Genomic DNA, 22969 nt, shown 5'->3' on the forward strand with positions numbered 1-22969 from the left:
CTGCAAACAGGGGACCAACTCCATATTAAAATACATGTCATCCCTGTATAGGCATCTGAATACTTTTGTTCATATAGTGTATCATTGTAAAAGAGTAGACATCAGACAAGTGTTCTGATAAACACAAAGACTTCTTTCTGTATCCTGATGATTGTCTTGGACCAGACAAACCTTTAACTTATTCCATAAGTGAACAGATAAACATATTTTAGGGAAATGAGGACTATTTTAATGTATTTCTTTTCAATTTTTAGATCACTTTATCTAAGAATTTTATGCAAACTGAGTCAATAATTTTCAAATGGTATATTATGTTCACTGTTTTCTGTCTTCATAAAGGCTAAAATGACAGCTATGAAGCAAACAAAAGTGAAGGGAAATGAAGGACTGTAAATTTGTAGTGGAGGAGAGGGATATCAGAAAAGGCTTACCGGATTCAACAACCTTGTGTTGAAAATAACAAAGAAAACAATTACTAGGTGAATGCTATGCGCTGCCAGATGTCTCAGAGCAAGTACTGACTAATGATGCAAAAGTGAATGCGAAAGATTAATCATACACAAAACATAAGCACAGGTGTGTGGCAACCTCCGGTGTTGACAAATTTTTTTTTTTAACCCTTTGATGTGCAACATTGGTCAAAAGGGCCCCGGATGAGTTTCTTTTATGTAGATCTTTGGAAAACATTAATTTCATCATTCAGTCCTCCAGGGTTTCCTCAGTTAACTTGTTTTTAATCATAAAACATCCTTATTTGAATTTCCACTTTATTACTTTTTGAGTTAAACCACTTTTTTCATCACTACCCCTCTAACGCGCAACATGGGTCAAAAATGACCCATATCTATTTCCTGTTATTTCATGTATATGGCAGAGAGTTTCTATGATATTTCTTTAAAAAATATATTTTCATCAGTAACTATTCTAATTATGCAGTAAATATCTTGTTTTTGTAATGCACAAATCATCATTTTTATTTTCCCTTCCTTACTTGATGAACAATCAGACCTTTTGTATTTCTACATCAAGTTTACACACATGGGTCAGAAATGACCCACACACACAAAAGTACTTTGTGGGATACTGTCATGTGTTTCAGACACTTCACAGCTCAACACAGATGCCCTTACACATCAGTAGATGTAAGAATGTGTTTGTTGTTGTTGTTTTATCATTGTTATCACCTTACCTCTGATAAAATAAAAAGACAGCTCTGAAAGATTACTGTAAATAATGTGATCATTTTAGGTTACCTTGAGAGAGAGAATACATTCCTTGTCAGAGAGTGACAGTTATAACTCTTAGCTAGCTAGCTAGCTAGCTAGCTGTTGACATTGATAATCCATTCTATTTATGCTTTATTTTATTGTCTTATTTAGTTGATAACCTTTGTAGTTAGCATTGCTAGGCTGCTTAGAAAAGTAGCTAGCTAAGATATTTTAGCCAAACAGTGAGCTAATCCATAGTTAGCTCATTCTAATTTAGTTTCTAACATTTGCAGTTAGCTATTTACTTAGCTAAATTTATTGCTAGACAGTTTAGAAAAGTACTGTAGTTAGCTAAGCTATTTTAGCTGATCAGTGCGCTAATCTATCTTAGTCAAGTGGTTAGCTAAACTATTTCAAACAGTTAATCTATCATACTCAAGCATTTAGCTAAGCTATCTAAGACAAGTCATCAAATAAAACTATATAGCAGAGTGTCCGCTAGACTCCCTCTGTCAGAATGACCGGCAGTCCTCAAGAATGCCGGCCATTTAGAACAACTATCGGACATTTGCTTTAACATTATTTTGCTGTATTAACAACAGCAAAACACATAAATCTGATATTCTGTAATACATTGATACATACAAGTCTGCGCTAAATGGGACTGAGGACACATTTTTATTTCCAGACCTGACCCAAAACTGAGACAGTAGAAACCAAGCCAACAGTAAATCTGAGCATGCTAATTATTACCCCGTTATTAAAGACACATGATTAGACCCTGGAACCAACTGCACAAAGTCTTTCTCTTATTTTTCTTTGTGTAGGTGGTTTAAAGTATCAAAATCAAGACTGCGCATTTTTACTAACACACGCAGTCAGTTACACAATATACGCCCACATTAAACTCATAAACAACAACAGTTAGCTTCACATTAGGAGCTGGGCAAAGAGCTTGTAATGCCACATATGAAGAGGCATGAAGGGCACGCTGAAACTCCATAAGCATGTCATCGAGGCAATGGGAAGATGTGGGTTAAAAAAAGACAACACAGCCACCACTGCACAAAAAGACTTTGATCCTTTGTGAGGCATGCAAAAATTAGGGATGGTAGTTTGTGCTTTACTGAAATGCTGTGTCTAGTTGAACACAGAACACAATTCAGCAGTTTTCTGTTATAAAACAAAAGTACAGTTCAGTTCAGTTAAGTCGCCGCTTTATCTGTTATCTGTGTATGTGTGACAAAATTACAAATAAAAATGTTGCAAATATTGATTACAAAAGTGTTTGGCCCCACTTACTGCTAAAGAAATAATACAAGATCAAATCATTCAATTATAAATCACACATGGAAGGATGGGTCATTTTTGACCCATGTGTGTAAACTTGACATTGTAATATAAAAACTGGTTCTTGTCATAGCATAAAGAGGGAAAAAAATAAAATAATGATACGTGGTAATCAAAAAAGCATATTGAAAGAATATCTGTAGCAATTTATCTATAAAATTAATTTATTTCAAAAGGTGGAACAAAGATAAACTCAGCCAGCATTAAATGGCCAGGGAAATGAATGCGGGTCATTTTTGACCCATGTTGCGCATTAGAGGGGGGGTACTTATGTTGCGCATCAAAGGGTTAACAATAATCCAGATTTCATGGTAAATTTAATAAGGCAACAAGTAGGCCCATGTCAACTACAAATCAAACATTTATTACAAAGAAGAAAAGCAGATGAATCAACATTTTTCCAAGGATCAGACCTCATCCCTCTTGTTTTGAGCTACATTTGCGTGGCAGGGGCAGAGAGAGCTGTTGTATCCGAGGTGACGGGCTGGCAGAGCAGGCTGCTCGGCTAACTGCATATGGGTCGTATCCCTCAAACAGTGCTTTTCTCTCCTTGGGACCAGAAAGCTCAAGAAGTCTCTGGCTGGGTACGTGGTTTCTGGCAGCTCTGGAGACAAGCCAGCATACTGAGCGCCCTCCTTCAAACTTGGGGTGCTCAAGCTTTGGGGCTGCAAAGATGACAGAAAACCTGTAAGATTAAAAACAGACTTTTGATAGCACAGTGGAGGGACAGACTCACCAGCAAGCAGCTCTATGTGTGCTGATGCTCTGCGGGGCACATGAGTGATGGTTTCAGGTTTACATTTGTGGCCAAAGTCTTCCAGAGCTGGTCTTCTTTTTGGTTGGGCAAGCTGGCAAATTCGTGAAGAGGCAACTGCTGTCTGTGTGGCTCTGTTCAACTGCAAACACATTTCAAGACACTGATAAGCTTACTAATAACCAGAGGTGGAAAAAGTACACAACTTTTGTATTTAGTGAAAGTGCAGTTACTCTGGTTAAAATTTATCTAAGTAAAAGTAAATGTACCGGTCCTTAAATTCACATATGTAAAATTAAAAACATTTGAATTTAAAGTTTACTTTAAGCAGTTGGTACTGAGTAACAACTGAGCACACTCTCAGGAAAAGGCGGGTCTTACAGGGGCCAGCAGCAGGCGGTCTGGCTGCCATCCAGTCGCACAGACCCGAGGTTTAGCCAGATGACACAACCGTTCAGATGGGACAGCCCGGAGAGCCTGTTCGCTAACCTCCCATGTAGGAGAACGTCTATGGAAAAAATAAAAAAAAAACACAATTTAGAGAAGGTGGGAGAAAAGACAAGAGATGAAAGTAACTAATGTTACTAAACACCAGAGGAAGAAGAAGAAATAATAAAAGAACTACAGCGGAAAGGGAGGAAGGAATATGGCAGGAAATTAGATAAGAGCATCAGACATTGGAGGAAAATAAAAGATGGCAGAGAAATGATCTTTAGGGTACCCTGTGGAGGTGCTTCATCAACAACCTGAGATCAAATAAACATGCTGAATGTATTTCCTTCCCTATAAAAATAACAGAGCTGATTAAGTAAACTATTTTGGTAACTCACAGCTTCCTCTGTTGGACAAGAAGGCCCTGGCTCGCAATGTCTGTTCAGTTCATCCCAAAGCTGCTCAGTGGGGTTGGGGTCAGGGCTCTGTGCTCACTGGGGCACAGTCATGCTGGAATAGCAAAGGGCCTTCCCCAAACTGTTGCCATAAAGTTGGGAAGCATAGCATTGTCCAAAATGACACATTAAGACTGCCCTTCATTGGAGATAAGGGGCCTAGCCCAGTACCTAAAAAGCAGCCCCATACCATTATCACTCCTCCACCAAACTTAACAATGCAGTCAGGAAGGTAGCATTACCCCGGCATCAGCCAAACCCAGAATCCCCCATCTGACTGTCAGACAGAGAAGCATGATTCGTCACTTCACAGAACATGTTCCACTGCTCCACAGTCCAGTGTCAGTGTGCTTTACATCATACCATCCAGATGTGAGACTTGCATGCAGCTGCCCGACCATGAAAACCCATTCATGGGGCTTCCACTGCACAGTTCTTGTGCTTACATTAATGCCAGTGGAGGTTTGGAACTCTTCAGATATGGAATCAGCAGTATTGGTGACTTTTACGCACCATGTTCGCCTTAGTAGTCGTTTGCCCTGCACTATGATTTTACATGGTCTTCTGCTTCGTGGCTGGGTTGCTGTTGTTCCTAAGCGCTTCCGCTTTAGAATAATATCACTTACAGTTGACTGTGGAATATCCAGCAGGGATGAAATTTCACAAATCATCTCATTGCAAAGGTGGCATCCATCAAAGTACCACACTTGGAAGTCACTGAGCTCTTAGGAATGACCCATTTATATCACAAATGTTGCAAATGGAGTGTGCATGGTTAGATGCTTGGTTTTATACACCTGTGGCAACGGGTCTGATTGAAACATCTGAATTCAATAGTGAACAGATGTGGCCAAATACCTTTGTCCATACAATGTATCTACAAGTAAGCAGTGACACCAGTCAAAAATATGCAGAATTAATGAGTCACTGTGAGTTAATTTATCTGTATAATTTTGGTCTAATCTGAGGAATGCAGACCAGAATCTTTGTGCAAACTAACTCTGCTTTAACAGATTTGTTTTGAAATATTCAACGACTCTTTGTTATTTTGGGTTATTGACATCATCATAAAATTTCTTCTAAATAAATCTGTCAGACTTTTGGAGGGATGGAATGATTTCTGACTTAAAAAGCACTCAAATTCTCATCTACAGCTGGTAATTAAAGCTCTTGCAGGAACTTCTGGTTAGGAGCAGATTTGGTGCCCCCTCTGGACACAGCTGTACCTCCTATCACATTGATGATTTTGTTCTATAAATGTTTGAATTTTTTCTCACTGCACTTTATGTCAGCAGTCAATTGTAGTAATCATTGAGGTTCTTAGCAATGTAAACTGCATAGAGTGAACTAAAGAGAAAAAAAAATTTGTAAATAGTTCCTGAGTGCTTTAAATCATCAAAATAAAAGTATTAGCAAAAGGGCAAAAATACCCTGTGGGCTTCCAAGGGTTAAACAGAACAGAGCTTGTTAATTTACATAAGCACATCAACTACAGAAGAATATGTCATATTTACATGACTTGAAGGTGGAACTTCTTGCTTCTACACAAATCTGACCAGCGAGGAGTTAACTCTGCAGGAAAAAAAATCATTCTTATCATGACAAAGTGAGAGCAGAACAGGGCAGGTTTGTTGACTGAGGACTTAAGCAGACAATACCGGTTTTGGTGATGGATCCAGTCCTCTCCTCTGGGAGATGATCCAGCCAGTAGACAGATCGACTGTGAGGAAACAAAGGGGTCTTAAGAGACATTCAGAGGGAGATGGAGATAGAGGTGTTAAGACAGGCCTACCGGTCTGGATATCGCAGGTGGTTGAGTTTGGGTTGAGCAAGCTTTTTTGTTCGAGTTCCCATGGAAACGGTGAATGCTGATTATGGGATGAGAACAAATTTCTGTTAAAAATGTCCCATCATCCAGCGAAAGTGATAACGTCATTGACTACACATAAATGACAATGATGTTCACACCCAGTGGTATCTGCATACTGAACATTTTATTAAACTGAAATTATTGCTTTAATCCAGGGGTGTGCAAATGTTCTTCACTGAGGGCCTTGTACAGAAAAAAATAAGGATAACTGGGCCACTTTGATATGCCTCACCTTCAGTTTATAAGAGTTAATAAAACCAATCCTATCCTAGGTCAATAAAGTCTTCAGACTCACTTTACTTTTTTCAATTTTGATATGTTTCTGCCTGATGCTACAGTCGTTTCATTGCATTCATTCAGTGTTAATTTTTTATCATCTAAAACTATGACTAAAAACATTCGTCAACAGCGTTTGTTCCATGACAAACACTCGACTAAGAACAACAAAAGTAGATTTTTGATGACTAAAACTGACAAAAACTTAGTTTAGTTTCCATCAAGATGACTAAAACTAGACTAAAATGTAATGTAGTTTTCATTGGACATTCAAAATCCCTGATATTTTTCCACTTTTGGTAAATCTGTCAAAAAACAATGCAGCTGTAGATATTCTGCCTCTCAGCTGTAGAAAGCAGGGACCCCAGGTTTGGCAGAGTACATAGAATACACTACCATGATTTGGTACCAGATGTAGGCAAGAAAATAAAATGCTTGGACTAAAAGTAAAGACTAAAATGTGAGGACTTTTTATGGACTAAAACTAAAATGTTCTGAGTTTTTGTCGAATAAAACTTAAAAGGATAGAAATGACTAAAATGTGACTAAAACTAAAATGCAATAAAATAGCTGCCAAAGTTAACACTGGACCTGATCATAAATGTAAAACATTAATTATTTTTTAGAAATTTAACCCTTTAAATACCATTTTGAGTGCAAAAAAAAGCTGATTTTGTACATTTAAAAAACACAAATTAAATATTTCTCATATATTACATGCAAATTGGATTACCTTGAAGGTGATAATCATGTTAATACGCAACACCTTGATTTTTATGCTTTTTAAAATATTTTAGTAAATTGTTAGACTTAGGGTGTAAGTGGCCAAAAATGGACAGCATACATAAATATGAATAAAAATACAACACATAAAAAGCCTTTGAAATGTTTTGTTGTTAACGCTAACATAGTCAAAATAACGAAAAAAGAAAACAGAAAACGACCAAACAAGACACAGAATGGCCTCAAAACCCTCCAGGGTTAATACTTTACATGCACATTATACACTCCTCAACTCTTATATAGAAAAAGAATTACCATACATTTGTATATCATGTTAAAAATACAAAAATTTTTTAAAAGAAGGCTTCAATGTTTGCCTGTAACTTACCTGTAGCTGCTGGTTTTCTTGCTGTTACACCTAGACCTTGCTAGTTGCTAGGGATCAGGTGACACAGGTGGGGTCCAGTATACCAAAGATCGTCTATGCACAGGGAGTATCAAGATGGTCAAAAAGAATCTCTGTGTGCTGGTAAGTCTTCTGCTACGTCAGATTACACAGTAGTGAACGGTGATAAAAATCCATGCATTCTCAAACGCAGCGTTTCCCAAAGGGAATTAGGCAGTTAAGGTGGTAGCTGGATGGTCGCTGAGGGGCTCTCGTATAAAATGGTCACAAATTTGGTACTTCAAGGATGAGACAAGTAACAGTAGTGTTCCTTCAATTAAAAACTTTCCCCTGCACATATTACACAACTCACTACAAATAAATTTGTCACATTACACTGTCAGAGACATTCACTGAGACATCGGGGTTTAAATGTTCCTGCTATTGTCAGTAACAGGTGAAAGTGCTGCACTTAGCTGCTAAAATTTGGCCCCAAGTACAATCTAGAGTCTACAAAAAAATATATGGAGTCACAGTTTAAAAACAGACACCACCTTTATTTTAACACACATTTAAAATCTTATAAAACAGCAAATAACAGTAAATAATCTACCAAAGCTTCTGTAATAGCCATGATCACAAAGCCACAAGCTTTCAAGATAGGACTTTAGTTATTACTCTCTAAACTAGTATTGCATGGGCCTGTTACTGTCTGTCTGATGCTGTTGCTTTGTGCTGCTCAAACAAAATATCAAAAAAAAGAAAACAATGCAGGGTGCACAGCTACAGCATCATAGGACATTCACAGGCCTCTTAAACACAGAAACCCTAATCTAAAAGACCAGGGTTAAATATGTAGTGTTTGGTTCAAAGTGTAACTAACACTTAAAAGACAGCAACAGTTTTGATTACAGCAACTGCACTTTTTTTTTACTGCATTCTCTACTTCCTACATCTAGTTCAAATCCCAATGGCAAATGTTTTCATGGGCCACTTTAAAGGATAAATCTCCTTAGATGATTGGCACAAACCAAAATAAAACATCCCTGTTATCCTTAAAGTGGCCTGGCAGTACACTCTTTGTGATACAGTAAAAGAGACAAGTCTCCATGCAAAAAAATCTTCAGTCTACTGTCTAGAGACACCCAGATTTTATCTTTTGATGTTTTTATTTATATAAACTCAGCCACAATCTTTAAATGAGTTAATGCTGATTTTCAGGGGTTATACAGGGGGTTTCAGAGACAACACTGGTTTACAGGTAAATATTTGAGAGGCACTGAGCTTTTCGTTTAAGCTGCCAGGAAAGTTGCAGGGGTGTTTGTAAACAGAAAAAAATGGCACTGAAAAGTCCAATCTCTCGTGAGCAGTGCAGGTAGAATTGCGGAGAAAAGGCATGATGGAAAGGAGAGGGACTGTAAAAGGTAAATATGGAGTGTATTTATTGTACTCAGTAGCACCGGGAGGAGGAGTATGAGAGCATGGTAGTGTCAGAGGGTCTGCACGATGACAGGATACAGTAGGGACATGTGCTCGGCCCCTCTGATTGGCAGCTTGTGTGTGGTGTAGTAGTGGATGACCTCAGGGATGGTGGCAAAGGGAGGGCTGTTCTCTCCAAGCACGTAACGCCCATCTGCAGACTGAGTGAACTTCATGTGCATGAAGCCCTTACAGCTCCTGTTAGAAAGGAAAATAGAATCTTTAATGTAAATCAGAATCAGACATCTGTGACAGTGAAGGAACAATTTCTTAGGGCAGTGCTGCACAGTATTAGGCTATAGAGGAGCTGAAGAGATGGACTGTGTCTAAAACCAAAAATTACCATACAACCCTGGCTCAGGCCAGGCCAGTTTAGCACCTCAACTCATACTACATAGGTATGCTGTTGCAATATGTGCATAATGTGGTTCAGCAATGCCTTCATAAAATGAGTGAGGCCTGCCTTGGAAAGGACATTATCCACTTGGCAGCTTGCTTCAAAACCAGCTGTAATAATAACAACAGAGAGCTGAAGTGGAAAACTCTGGCACAACTTCACCAACTTCCAAGGTGCATGGAGGATAAAGAAGGTCTTGAAGAGAACAGAAATCTCCAGCAACACTTGTAGTTTAGAGAACAACTTTATTAGACCGATGCGTTTCAGCATGTAGCCTTCATCAGGGTCTCTGTTCCCTAATAACAACAATAACTTTATTTACAGTACTTAACAGATTTATTAGACCACCTGTCATATTTGTCTCAAAGACCATCTAGCATCATGAAGTGCTTTCTTCTTCTTCTTCTTTTTTTTTTTTTTCCGGTTTTACGGCAGTTGGCATCCATCACTTTGGTGCATTACCGCCCCCTTTCACCGCAGAGTTTTGGCTCTGATCATGGATTCAATAAAATCAAGAACAGAAATATCCTTCCTACCCCAAATAAAAACATATATACAATACACCTACAATAATACCAGCTCTTCATTCTTTTCCATCCTGCCTTCCCTCATATCCTATTAAACAACCCTGTGCTCCTTAAATATTCTAACAGTTTCCTTTGATGTGTCCTTTCACCTGTACTCAGTAATCCTTTTAGTGTTATTTCCTTCATTCCTACTCCCATCAGCTCCCTCCTCATCACTGCCCTTTGTGTATCATACCTCCTGCACCTCAGAATAACATGTTCTATTGACTCCTCTTCCTGACATTCCTCACACAAGCCAGTTTAATGCTTCTCCAGCAATTTCAATGTTTTGTTTAAGGCACAGTGTCCTATCCTTAGCCTAGTCATCACCACCTCTTCTCTCCTGCTTTTACCACCGATCCTTGAAGCTCTGACCTTTTGCTAAATCTGATACAGGTGCCTTCCTCTGTTCTCTCTGTCCCACATGCTTTACCAAATCTGATTCATTTTCCCCTTAATCACACTTTTTAATTCTGTCTTGCTAATGCTCACTTGCATTTCAACCCTGCTTGCTCTCAGTGCCCTCTTTGCCAATTTGTCCGTTTTTTCATTCCCTTGCATCCCTACATGTGCTGGCACCCAAAGGAATGTGACCTGGCCCCCCTTGCTGTGTATTCTTGTGACTGTGTGCAGAACCTGATACAGAATGCCTTGTCTGCTGTCTGAGTGGAATGATGTGATACTCTCCAGAACTGATGCCGAATCTGAGCATATGAATGTCTTCTTCTGTGATGTTATTTCCACCCATTTTAATGTGACCAACACCGCCACCATCTCTACTGTGTACACCCCTAACCCATCACCTGTTCTTTTACATATGCCCACTCCTTTTCCTGGTACTGCCACTCCCAATCCTGTTACACCCGTGTCTGGATTTTTCGCCCCGTCCGTGAACACCTGCACAAAGTCGTTATATTCTTGATTTATAAGATAGCTGAACGCACTTGGTAGGTCCACTGTTTTCCTCCCTGTCCTTTTCATTTCAAGCAGCGATCAACTGGTCAACTCTCGGACACATTAGTCTCCATGGAGCCTCTTCAGGGTACACCACTGGTGGGCTTATTTGTAGTCCTTCAATTGACATCTCCCTCACTATTTTATTGCCTACTTTGGCAAAATGCTCACTGGAGCTCTTCCCATTCTCCCAGCTGTCCTGTAGCACTTCTTTTGTTGGGTGATTGGCTCTATGTCTCTTCAAATTCACCCAATAATTAGCCATCAGCTGCTTTCTCCTTAACTCCAGTGGCATTTCTCCCATCTCTACCTGTATGGCAGGAATTGGTGATGTCTTAAAAGCTCCACTACAGATCCGTAATGCTTGTGCCTGTATGACATCTAGCTTCCTTAAATGGCTCTTAGCTGCTGACCCATACGCCTCACTACCATAGTCCAGCACTGATTGTATCAGTGCAACATAAACTCTTTGGAGTGAGTTGCAGCTTGCTCCCCAGTCTCTTCCTGCTACACAACACATCGTATTTATGACTTTCTTGCACTTTTTCTCTATACTGGTAACATGGCCTGACCATGTTAACTGTTCATCGTATACGACCCCAAGGAATTTAAATTCTGGCACCCTTTCCAACTCTTCCCTATACATTTTTAACCTGACATCTTCTCTGATTTTCTTCCTGGTAAAGAACACTGTTTTAGTTTTTTTCTGTTGAAAACTTGCATCCCCAGTCATAGCCCCATTCAGTCACTTGATCAATAGCTCCTTGAAGTTTCCCAATAACATGCTAAATGTTTCTGCCTCTTTTCCACAAGGCTCCATCATCAGCAAACAGCGACCTGCCTTTGTCTACTTGCAGTTTTGAAAACACATCGTTAATGCTTATGCTGAACAGTAATGGGCTGATCACACTCCCCTGAGGCGTGCCATTCCCCACCACATACTGTGTTGACATGACTGTCCCGATTCTCACTTGAATTTTCCTTCCAAACAGAAAGTCTTTAACCCAGTTAAAAGCTCTCCCTCCAACTCCTATCTTAGACAGCTTTATAAGCAGGCCTTCCTTCCACATCATATCATATGCTTTTTCAATATCAAAAAACACTGCAATAACTGTCTCTTTGTTTGCTTGGGCCTTTCTTATTTCTGTTTCTAGACATATTATTGGATCCATTGTACTACTTCCTCTTCTAAAGCCACTCTGATGGTTTGCTATCTTGCCTGTCTTCTCCAGCTGGTAGGTTAACCTTTCTGTTATCATTCTTTCCATTACTTTGCATATGTTCGAGGTCAGTGCTATTGGCCTATAGCTTGATGGTTTTACTGGATCTTTTCCTGGTTTTCTTACTGGAATGACCACTCCTTCTTTCCACATTGCTGGTAGTCGGCCCTGTTCCCACACTTTGTTATAGAGCTCTAACAGTCTCTTGAGAGTTTTCTCTCCTAAGTGCTTCAGCCTAAGTTCATCCAAAATGCCATTGTCACCTTCCCTCATGTCTAATACTTCTGGGTGCTGGCTTAATGTCTTTCCTCTTCTTCTGTTACCTTCTTCAGACAAGTTTTCTGAGCTGTGTATCTTTGCAAAGGCCTTGACCATTATTTCTGCTTTCTCTTTATCTGTCACTGCTGTTTTACCCTCATCTATCATGACAGGATATTCCCACTCTCTCCTGTCTCCTCCCATTCTCCTTATCATTCCCCATACCTCTCCATACCTGTCGTTCTTCCAATTGAGCAGCAAAAGTTCCTCCAGCTCTCTCTCTTGGCTTGTCTTACTGTTCTCCGGACCACTGCTTGTGCCTTTTTATACAGAATTAAGTTCTGCATGTTGTGAGTTCTTTTAACCAATCTTAATGCCCTGTTTCTTTGCTTTACAGCCTGACGACACTCCTCTGTCCACCATGGTGCCAGCTTCCTCTCACTCCTTCCTTTACTCCTGGGAATAGACACTGGATAATGATCACTGCCCATTGTTGTCTGAAGAACTTTCCAGGAGCTGATTCCAGCCAAAGAGTCAGACAGAAGTGTGATATCTAATGCTGACACTGCACCCGTTGTTATATTAATCCTAGTTCCCCTTCCATCATTCATACAGACTAGATCATTATAATCCATCAGTTCTTCAATTATTTTCCCATTTGAGTCTGTCTGTAATGCTCCCCATGTGGTACTATGAGCATTGAAATACGCACACCAAACCTTTTTAGATCTGTTTTGGTCTTGTATTTCCAGCAAACTGTCCAAGTTTAACCTTTTACATGGGTTGTAGTAGTTGATTACTACCAGCTCTTCACCTTTATTCCATATCTCCACAGCTATATACTCCAGCTCCTCTCCATTCTCCAGCACTCTACTCGGTATTCCTTGTTTTATGAGCGTTACACATCTCCCCCCTCCCCAGATTTCTATCTCGTCGATGTGTTACATAGCCATGCACAACAAAATCCAAACTAGGTTTTAACCATGACTCCTGGATGCACACAATGTCAGGTTTTTCTTTCAATTCTTGGATGAAATGCTTGAACTCCTGGCCATTTGCCAGCATTTCTGTGCATTCCACTGCAAAAGAAAGACCATAATCAATATTAACCAATACATGGTGTTTCCTGGCTGGACTGATTAGTGAGGTTTTCCCTCACTTCTTCTCATGTCAGTCCTACAAGGCCTAAGTGATTTACTGCTGCCTTAACTATTAGCTGAATTTTCACATTTTGTGACTTAACTTCAGCAATGCTGTTTATCACTCCTGTTATGAAAGTTACAAGGGCTTTTTTGTCAATGTACAGCTCATTGTTGGATTTCTTTTGTAACACTCAGCCCCCTGCTCCTGTCTTTCTTTTCCCTTGTTACTCTTGCTGCCTCTGCATAAGAGAGCTTTCTCTCCACTCTTACTTTCTGAATTTCATTTTCCCTTTTCATGAACTCACATCCTCCATAAGCCACACTGAGCCCCACCACAGTTACAGCACTTTGGTTGCACTCCATCACCACACTTCCTGTATTCATGGTCTCCCCCACAGTGAGCACATCTCCTTTGCTCCTTACAGACTTTAGCTGTGTGTCCAAATCTTTGACATTTAAAGCACCTTAGTGGTTTTGGCACATACACCCTCACAGGGTAGCTCATGAAGCCCAGGAACATCTGCTTGGCACAACATTTCCTTCAAACTCAATCAGTATTGTTTCACTGTCCTTTTTTGCTCCATCCCTTGTTGTTTTCATTCTCAGCACACTTTTCACTTTGGCTCCTGATATTTTTCTTAAGTTCCTCCATATTAACTGCCAGTGGCACACCTGTGATGACCCCTTTACACCCTCCTTCTTTTTGAGCTCCAACCCTCCTCGTGCTCTCCACCTTAGCTTTTCCTATCTCCTTTAAATTGAGAGCTTTCTCAAGCTGCTCTTCATCCACACATCTCACCAGTAGATTTCCAACATTAAGGACTTTGGCGTACAATATTTCTCTGATCTTGTTTGCCAGAGTTGTATTTAGCATGAATGGATTGATTTTCTTCATAGATCCTTGTCCTTTTCCATTGAATCGTATGATGGCACACTTATCTGACTTGTTATTCTTCTGCTGCTCATAGCCCTCTCCCTCACTGTCAGATCTGTCACTGTTGGATTTCCTGATCCTTTCTGTCCCCTTTCCTTGGTGATCAGTAACCCAGTTCTTCACTCTCCCCTCACTCCCTTCTGCTCTCACTTCACCACACTCCATTTCACGCAAACTACACACATCTGAGTCACAACAGGATTCGTCATAACCCGCCTCCTCCCCTAACTCTGGCCATTCTGGTCGGGAAAACCTTCCCGGTTTTCCCTGCTTTAAATGCCCAGGTGACGTTTCCACCATCTCCTCTCCACCACCAAACAGCTGTTTGGCTAGCTACAAGGTGTAGCGCACCAATCTCGTCTTACCGGGCCTGTACAGGCCGTCGGCCGAAACCTATGCAATCCACTCCTTATAACCAACTGTTGACCAAAACCAAAGTCTGCAATCCAAAATCAGAGCCAAATAAACCGTATATTGTTCCTACCAGATGTGCCGATACCGATTCAAATTTTCGCTGCGCTGCTCAACGTCACTTCCGCTCTCCATGAAGTGCTTTAATACAGGCTCTTTCATTTTCAGTGAGCTCTCCACGTTTTACCATGCTGAACAGGAATGAGGAATTTCAAACTGAATTCACCCAAATGCGAGCTGGCTCACTGGGCTTCTCTGAGAAGTCAGAAATTAATCAAGCTTAACATTCAACCACTAAAACTAATTTTTCTGTTCAGGAATACATGTAAATAGCTATAATTTGGCATATTAATCAAGAAATAATAACATGCTTTACTATTTTTCAGTTTTTTTGTAAATCAGTAACTTTGAAAATTCATGGATAACAATAATAATTATATTTTAGCATTAAAAATATCATTTCAGTTAAAAAGCTTCTACATACTAGTGTATTAACCATTGCAGAAACATTAAAAAATGATTTTGGTAATTACTAATGCTGTTAAATCAGGGCAGCTGTGGCATAAACCTTACTTTGGTTAAGGTTAGGGTTAGGGTGGTCTAATAAATTTGTTAAGCACTGTATATAGCACTTAAAAAAAGAGGTTTATATAGTGATTGGACAATTAGCATAGGCATAATAACAAAGCACAAGAATACGATCCCATCCCCAAACAGGAAAAGAAATGAAGCTTAGTGTTAGTTCATGCAGGACACAGTAGTCATATGACCAGCTGTGATCAGCTGACAGCCAGCTGATTCAAATTCTCACCATCCAGCTCCAACAGCCAATCACAGCTCTTTCTCTCAACACAGAGGTGTATTTAAATGTGACATACTTTGCACTATACTCCCTGCTTGCATTAACGCTGATGCACCACACTGCTGCTGCTGGCAAAGCTTAACCTCCTCCACCCCAGCCTCCTCTTTATAGCATAAAGCTTGTTGTACCTTTATATTCCGATTCACACAACTGTGGATTAATTGCTTTTGAACTAACTGGGTAGAATCTAATCATTTTTATACAGGTTGAAAACACACACAGAGATACAGGGCAGGGGGGAGAGGGTGATAACAATACAGTGAAAATATTAATTTAAATCTGCACAGAAGAAGGCACAAATAGACCAAGAATCTTAGTGAGATGAAGACTTGAAGCAGGGTTGTATACCTGAGGGACAATGAGTAGTCAGTCTGGCAGGTCTGGCTGTTTCTCACCAGGTAAGAGCTCTCTTTGCACAAAGTCAGCAGAGTTTCGGCCTCCGAGCGGCTCAGGGTGCCATGATACCACCTGCAGGAGACCAGCAGGAAACATCCCAACAGTTTTAGTCCATTGGTTACAAAACATCTAACTAGGAAAATGGTCCATTTTCTACATCTGCAAGCAACAAATCACTTCAGCGTAGAAAAAAAAAGTGGTAAAACCCCCTGTTACCTTATTCTAACCCCAGAATTATACATTTCTAGTTACTGCCCAACTTTGGGGGATAGATTGCTCAAGATTCTATCTTTCATTTTCTTTTTCATTGTTCTCAAGCTAAAAGCTAAAAGGAGATGTTTTCATTCAGGAGAGTTAACACTGGGATTAAATATTACGTAAAATGGAAAAAGCTCAATGACTAACATTGTGTGAAGAGATAAAATTAAAGTGATTAGAGGCCCAAATGCCACTTGCTAGTATATTCAGCTCCTGAGTCATTTTAACAAAAACAGAGAAGGCCCAGGGGACATAGATAACTATACACAAGTACAGGAAATACAACAAAGTGAAGCACTGTTTTCATATTTGTACTTGTATCATACTCTATCCCAGAGGAAATTAAATCCGACACTAGTTTCGAAGAACATCAGACTGTAATTTCCTTTCTATGCTCAGCTGTCAAGATGCAGAACAACCATTTAAGTCCAATTTGTCCCGAAGGGAAGATGACAAACATTTTGCCTTTTTCCCTCTTAGTACAGTATAAACATGGAAAGATCAAAGTTTAATTCAAAGAAAGTTATGCTGATCTATTATTATTCAAGTAACTGAAATGGAGATACTTTCTTTCTCATAGGCTAGAGATATAGTAGCTGTGTTCATGTATACATCATGAGTGTTCTTGTTAATATACTTGCCCATTCACAAAGTTTTTCACTGGAGAGTCCAGAAAAGAGTCCAGACTGAATACAAATACCTTAAGTGTTGGATGTCAATTACAGTGAGAACCATAAATTTGATGATAAATATGAAGATCAAAACTAATATAATAAAGATCAAAAATCAGAACTAATGTCATATCAGCTCAGACTTATAACTGGTGGTAACATCAGTTCCGTCTACACTCAGTTTCTGCAACATTTTCCTCTGTCCACGGATGTAATGCTTCTGCAATGGCTAGATATGACTTCAACCTCATTATATGAGACTTTTTTTAAAGTAAACTCCCCAGACTTCTATCACAGCCTGTCCTGATTTCACCTGCACTCACGCCATGCACAACAATTGGACCATATCGTGTGAGCACACAAATTGTGCACGATGCTCCTGCTTTGTAAGCAACTCAGTTGCACAGGATGAGCAGTCTTTTGACCAAAACTGTTAAAGAGTCAGGTGGAAATCGCACAGTGTATGCCTGACTTAATAAGCAGCCAGCCATGTGCTTGGCAGGAGAAGTAAAGTGAGCGGGTTGTTATGGCATAGGAACCCCTTCTGGGGGAGCATGGTGGGGTCATCCTGTCTGGGTTCTACTCCAAAAGAACAACCTGCTCATTTGCATTTTCATTACTTAAAAACTTGCCAACAGAATCATTTTAAAAATCTTAATTCATGAAAACTTTTTTTCATTTTAGGGAGCTATACAACACAAGACATTCTCAATCTGGAAATTTTTGGTCAGAAATGGGGAAATTTTCCTTTAGGTGATCATGGCCGATCAATGACGTGACAGAAAACCATCCATGAGAAACCATGGGGGGTGGCTAGGAAGATCAAGAGGAAGGAGTAGCAAAGGAGGCAGAACATGTTCCTCTTAGCTTGTCACAGAAGGCCCTGTAGCACTGCTACAATTTTTTAATGGTGCTAATGTTTACTTACACTTGTCTCTCCAGTGGTATACATGGATCCACTCTCTCTCCCAGGAGAGGGGGGGTGTCACCAACCAGACGCAACGTTGTTGAGTCTGCTGAGGAAGACGTAGTGCCCGCTTTAGTGAGTCTGACCTGCTCTGTGTGAGCTCTCGAACGCTCCCTTTCTGCTCCTTCAAACTGAACTACATCCAGACAGAAAAATATTTATAGTTAATCTCAAAACCATATGAGACACTTTTAATGTGATAAAACTGTAAGTTTACCTGCTAAAGCTTTCGAGATGTTGTCCTTCTTCCACTCCCAGGGTTGGTCGTATTCATCAGCTGGCCTCTCGTCATCCTGAGGAAGCCTGCTCTCCCTGCTGTCCATCAGTATAAGTCCACCCTCCACTCTCTGAGTTTGTTGCTGTTGTACTGATGAAGCAGATCTGTGAAGGTGACGAATCCTCTCCTCGTATGGGTTATCATACAACTGACCACCATCTCCACTCCCAGATCTGTTTATCATTACACTGTGCTGCAGTTCTGCAAAGTGGACACAGAAGGGAACAACTTAAGGAATTCAAGTCCCAAGCAGGCTGATCTTTTTTTTTGCAGAAAACTGAAAATAATGAGCCAAAAGCTTTTATCTTAAGCAGTGACAATTAAAATCATGTCTGCTGAGACTGACTGACCTGGCTGTAAATTATTTTGCTAAATCCTGTCAGTCGTCCCCCCCCTCAAATCCCACCAAGGGAAACAGTGTTTTGTACAGAGTGGGCTGCTTGTCAGTTAATGCTGATTCAAATCCTTCCAGTCTTCATTCAGGATGAAAGTGAATATTTTTGGTACATACTAAAGTGAAATCTGCTCAGCAGCTACGCATCAATGTAAAAATGTCCATCATTATTAAACACACTTAGATGACTATCTTGTTAGCCACTTCAGTTCTCTTTGAAAATGACGGTGCTGAGAATTTTAGAAGCAACACGAGCTTTAGTTAACAGTTGCAGAAAAGCGTACAAAAGTTACTACATAAAACACCTTTTATTAAGACTCCAGCTGACTGCTGTTCTTCATCCCTACCTGATATGATCCGCTGGGCCTCAAATGGTTCCATATAGCTGCAGCAGTCTGTTGGTGCAGATTTGTTCTCCCACTGTGATCTGCCTCGAGGGTCTGGGCGGACATCAAAGGGATCAGAGTAGTCAGTGTCAGCGTCTGAGGCTGCAGGGGCAGATGGGACCACCTTGAAAGTGAGAGATAAACAGAGGGCATATAACCAATGATCACATGGGCAATGGGTTTATAGTTCCTATTGTGGGTGAAAAAAATGATAAAGGATAGAATAGAAATTAAAGCATTTCTTACAGGTTCCTCTTGAATGGTTACAGGACTAAGGGGGACTTTACAACGACCAAACTCCTGAGAGTCCACTTTGATAAGTCTGTGTTTGGGTGACACCACTTTCACCTGGAAAACACCACACGCAAACCCAACATTTTAACAAGCAAACATTTACAGGACAACATTTTAAAAAGACAAAGCAAAGCCAGATACAAGGGCATTTGTACATAACCCTGTAACATAGATGCCATACCTCCACACCATTAGGCAGCACTGAGCCGAATGCAGGGAAAGAGGGAAGGCTCACTGTGGCACTGCAGGGGCTGAAACCACCATTCTGATGCTCCTTATCAGTGTGCTGGTACGGATCCTCAAAATCAAGCTCCTTCTGAGCTCTGTAGGCCCTCAGGATCTCACTCTCAGTGTAGTCTGGCCTTGGGGGCTGGGGAGGGTCACGCCTGCTGCCTAAGTTTAGGTAGTCCTTCAACCACTTTGCCATGGAGCTGGGATATAGACGGAAAGCAGATATGCAAGGACAAGGAGATCAATAAAATCTGTTTGTATGTATACAGATGCATCTCATAAAGTTAGAATATCATGAAAAGTTCTTTTTTTTTTGCTGTGATTTATTCAAAAAGTGGAAATTCCATATATTCTGGATTAATCTCATAGAAAGTCAAATATTCCAAGACTTTTTTCTTTTAATCTTGATGACTGCAGCTTACAGCTCACAAATCAAAAATCCACTATCTCAAAATATTAGGATGTTGTGTAAAGTCCATTTTTTATCATTTCTCTCACTTTGATTTAGTACACACAGTCACAATCAGGGGGAAGACTGTTGACTTGACACGATGTCCAGAAGACAATCATTGACACCCTCAAAAAAGAGGGAAAGCCACAGAAGGTCTTTGCCATAAGAGCAGGCTTTTGTCAGCATACTGTATCAAAGCATATTCATGGAACGTGACTGAAAGGGAACAGTGCGGTAAGAGAAGTTAACAGGGATGAGCTCAGCTTTCAGAGGATTGTCAAAGAAAGCAGATTCAAGAACTTAGTGGAGCTTAACAAAGAGAGCAATGAGGATGGAGTCAGTGTTTCAAGAGCCACCATACAGACAGGTCTAGGAAATGGGCTACAAGCAAATCCTGAACAACAGACAATGTTATAAGTTTCTCAACTGCACTAAGGACAAAAAGAACTGGACTGTTGACAAGTGGTTCAAAGTCCTGATTTTAGATAAAAAAAAATAATTTAGCATTTCATTTGGAAGTCTTGAGGAGGATCAGAAAGGCACCGAATCCAAGGTGTTTGAAGTCCAGTGTTGAAGTTTCTACCATCAGTGATGGTTTGGGGTACCATGTCATCTGCTGGTGTTGGTCTACTGGTCTTTAACAAGTCCACAGTCAAAGCTGTCAGCAGTCTATCAGGAGATTTTAGAGCACTTCAATCCGCATCTGCTAAGAAGCTTTAAGGAGATACTGATTTCCTCTTCACCTGCTCACAGTGGAGCCAGAACTACAAGAAACTGGTTCGCTGACCAGGGTATTACCTTGCTCTCTGGAGTATTGCCAAGAGGAAGATGAGAGACACCAGACTCAACAATGCAAACGAGCTGAAGGCTGCTATCAGAGCAACCTGGGCATCATAACACCCTAGCAGTGCCTAGGACTGATTGACTTCATGACATGTCACACGGGTGCAGTAATTGTGTGTAAAAGTAGCTCAAACCAATTACTGACTGCATAAGTGGGCATAATTTTAATTAAGGTTAACATTTCTGTATTATAGATCCTTTTTTGATTGATTTGTAATATTCAAATATTTGAAATACTGGATTTTTTTTATTTTTTATGAGATGTAAACTGTAATTATCAAGATAAGGACGATCATGGAAATATTTCACTTTGTATTAAATGAATCTAGTACATATGGAAGTTAAACTTTTTGAAGTTACGGGAAAAAAATGAACCTTTTCATGATATTCTATATTGTTTTTTTTAGATTTACCTGTGTATGACTTTATTCTTGTATGAACCAGTGAGAGACTAAAGCAAGGCAAAGCTGTCCTAAGTGTTCAAACAAAGCAGTGCCATCACAGATTGTAAACAAACTCAGCTGATACACCATCACAGAGGGGCAGTCAGATGCCAGAGTTTGAAGGTCTAGAGGACCATAACCATCCTGTAGATCACTGCTTTTAACAATTATATTAATAAAGGATATTCCTCTGTGTGAAGAAAAATTAAAACATCGTGTTTTCAAGTTCATATGAAATATTTCAATCCTTCTACTTACTTTTAACAATCAGAAGTATGACTTGGCTGATTCTGCAGTGAGCTGCTCATCACTGTGGCTCCTATCCACTGACAGTGGTTTTGACATTACAAATAACTAATAAGAAATCATCACTCTATCTTTTTGGTCTTGTTTGTTTTTATTGGGTATAAAGAGGCATCGATATTAACAACAGGCTGTAGTATAACCATGTAAAACTATAGTATCTTAATTTTAATGGTCTGTGCCTTCTAAATAGATGTCAACAGGTTTTTAAAAATTGATATTTTCAGCACCGCGACGTCGAAATGTGTTGAGTGAAGCTTAGTATGGATTTCTGTATATTTACAAGTCCGAGCTAGTCCATTTGCTGCGTCAGGATAAAAATCACTGGAACCTTAAACAATGGCTAATGTTAGCATCAGGGTAAATGGATATCAACCTATCACTTATTCTTCACAATACATTTAGCGTTTTCTTTAAAGCTCTCAGCATCGCGTAGATAACCAATAAACGGCGATAATGCTTTTAGTTTACTTTTATTCGAAACATACTGAAAGGTTCAACATATCCTAGTCGTACATATCATGGTAACGGCTGTCAACATCACCGAAGCTAAGTTAGCTGAGTTAGCACGTCGTTTATCTATCTGCCGTTAACAGACGTTAACTGCTAACCTCACTTCTTTGAACTCACCCTCTTTCTTTCTTGGCACTGACGGCTTCCCGGCCCAGTTATGTCTTTGTGGCTACCATCCAGCAAGACGTTTAAACGTTGTTATTGTTCGGCCTAAAAATAAACCATTATTATCCGTGAAATCTGTCCAGCGACTGAGCCAAGCAGGTCAGGCAGCTAATGTTAGCTGGACCAGTCCAGACCATGGAGCAGACCGTCTCCGACAAAACACTGGCTGGCACGGCGGGCGGCCTTAAAGGGGAGTGTTTAGGGAGCTATTTTTAGTCTGAGGGCAGAAAAGCGTCAGAAATGTGCTGATGTGCTCACATATAAAATCCTTTGTTTCACTTATGCACGTTTAATAGTGTAACAAAAACTATATCATTTGAATACTGTTGTGATATCCCCGATCATAAATTGTAAGGTAACATGTTGTTTTCCTCCAACGCTAATGCCCATTTCTGATCCAAATTCATATTTCAAACCATAAATGCTTTATTTTAAGAAGTATCTGGTGCCATCTGCTTTAGTTTTAAACTAAAAATAAACTAGACAAGGAAGTCCTAGATGACATAAAAGAAGCAACAAAGCAACAAAAAAGTAGTGGGTGTGTTTGCCAACAACTATGAAAAATAGTCAAAGCATTTGCATGAGCTTTTTCTAAATTGTTGAAAGACAATTATTCACCAAGCAGCATTTTAGAACAGGAAAATACAAGGCTGTGTCAAAGCTCATTTAGGTAACTTTTTGTTTGTTGACTTGTGAATTGG

General features: G+C 39.9%; 2 protein-coding genes across 2 annotated transcripts; both read right to left on the reverse strand.

Moving 5' to 3' along the window:
- Positions 1-2972: 2972 nt before the first annotated feature.
- On the reverse strand, positions 2973-7882 carry theg (theg spermatid protein). Its single transcript, XM_041813214.1, has 7 exons — positions 7457-7882; positions 5992-6067; positions 5858-5919; positions 5714-5771; positions 3694-3820; positions 3295-3454; positions 2973-3223 (listed from the first exon to the last, which is right to left on the reverse strand). The coding sequence occupies exons 2-7, from the start codon at positions 6051-6053 to the stop codon at positions 2973-2975; spliced, it is 720 nt and encodes a 239-aa protein (XP_041669148.1). The 5' UTR covers positions 6054-6067; positions 7457-7882.
- A 107-nt stretch (positions 7883-7989) lies between these two features.
- shda (Src homology 2 domain containing transforming protein D, a) lies at positions 7990-22429 on the reverse strand. Its single transcript, XM_041813468.1, has 8 exons — positions 22221-22429; positions 19501-19750; positions 19272-19373; positions 18987-19149; positions 18186-18446; positions 17930-18104; positions 16025-16144; positions 7990-9130 (listed from the first exon to the last, which is right to left on the reverse strand). Exons 2-8 carry the CDS (start codon positions 19744-19746, stop codon positions 8944-8946), a joined length of 1254 nt encoding a protein of 417 aa, XP_041669402.1. The 5' UTR covers positions 19747-19750; positions 22221-22429; the 3' UTR covers positions 7990-8943.
- Positions 22430-22969: the final 540 nt, after the last annotated feature.

This window comes from Cheilinus undulatus, linkage group 18 (genome assembly GCF_018320785.1).
Source record: "Cheilinus undulatus linkage group 18, ASM1832078v1, whole genome shotgun sequence".
In the NCBI taxonomy this organism is placed as follows: domain Eukaryota; kingdom Metazoa; phylum Chordata; class Actinopteri; order Labriformes; family Labridae; genus Cheilinus; species Cheilinus undulatus.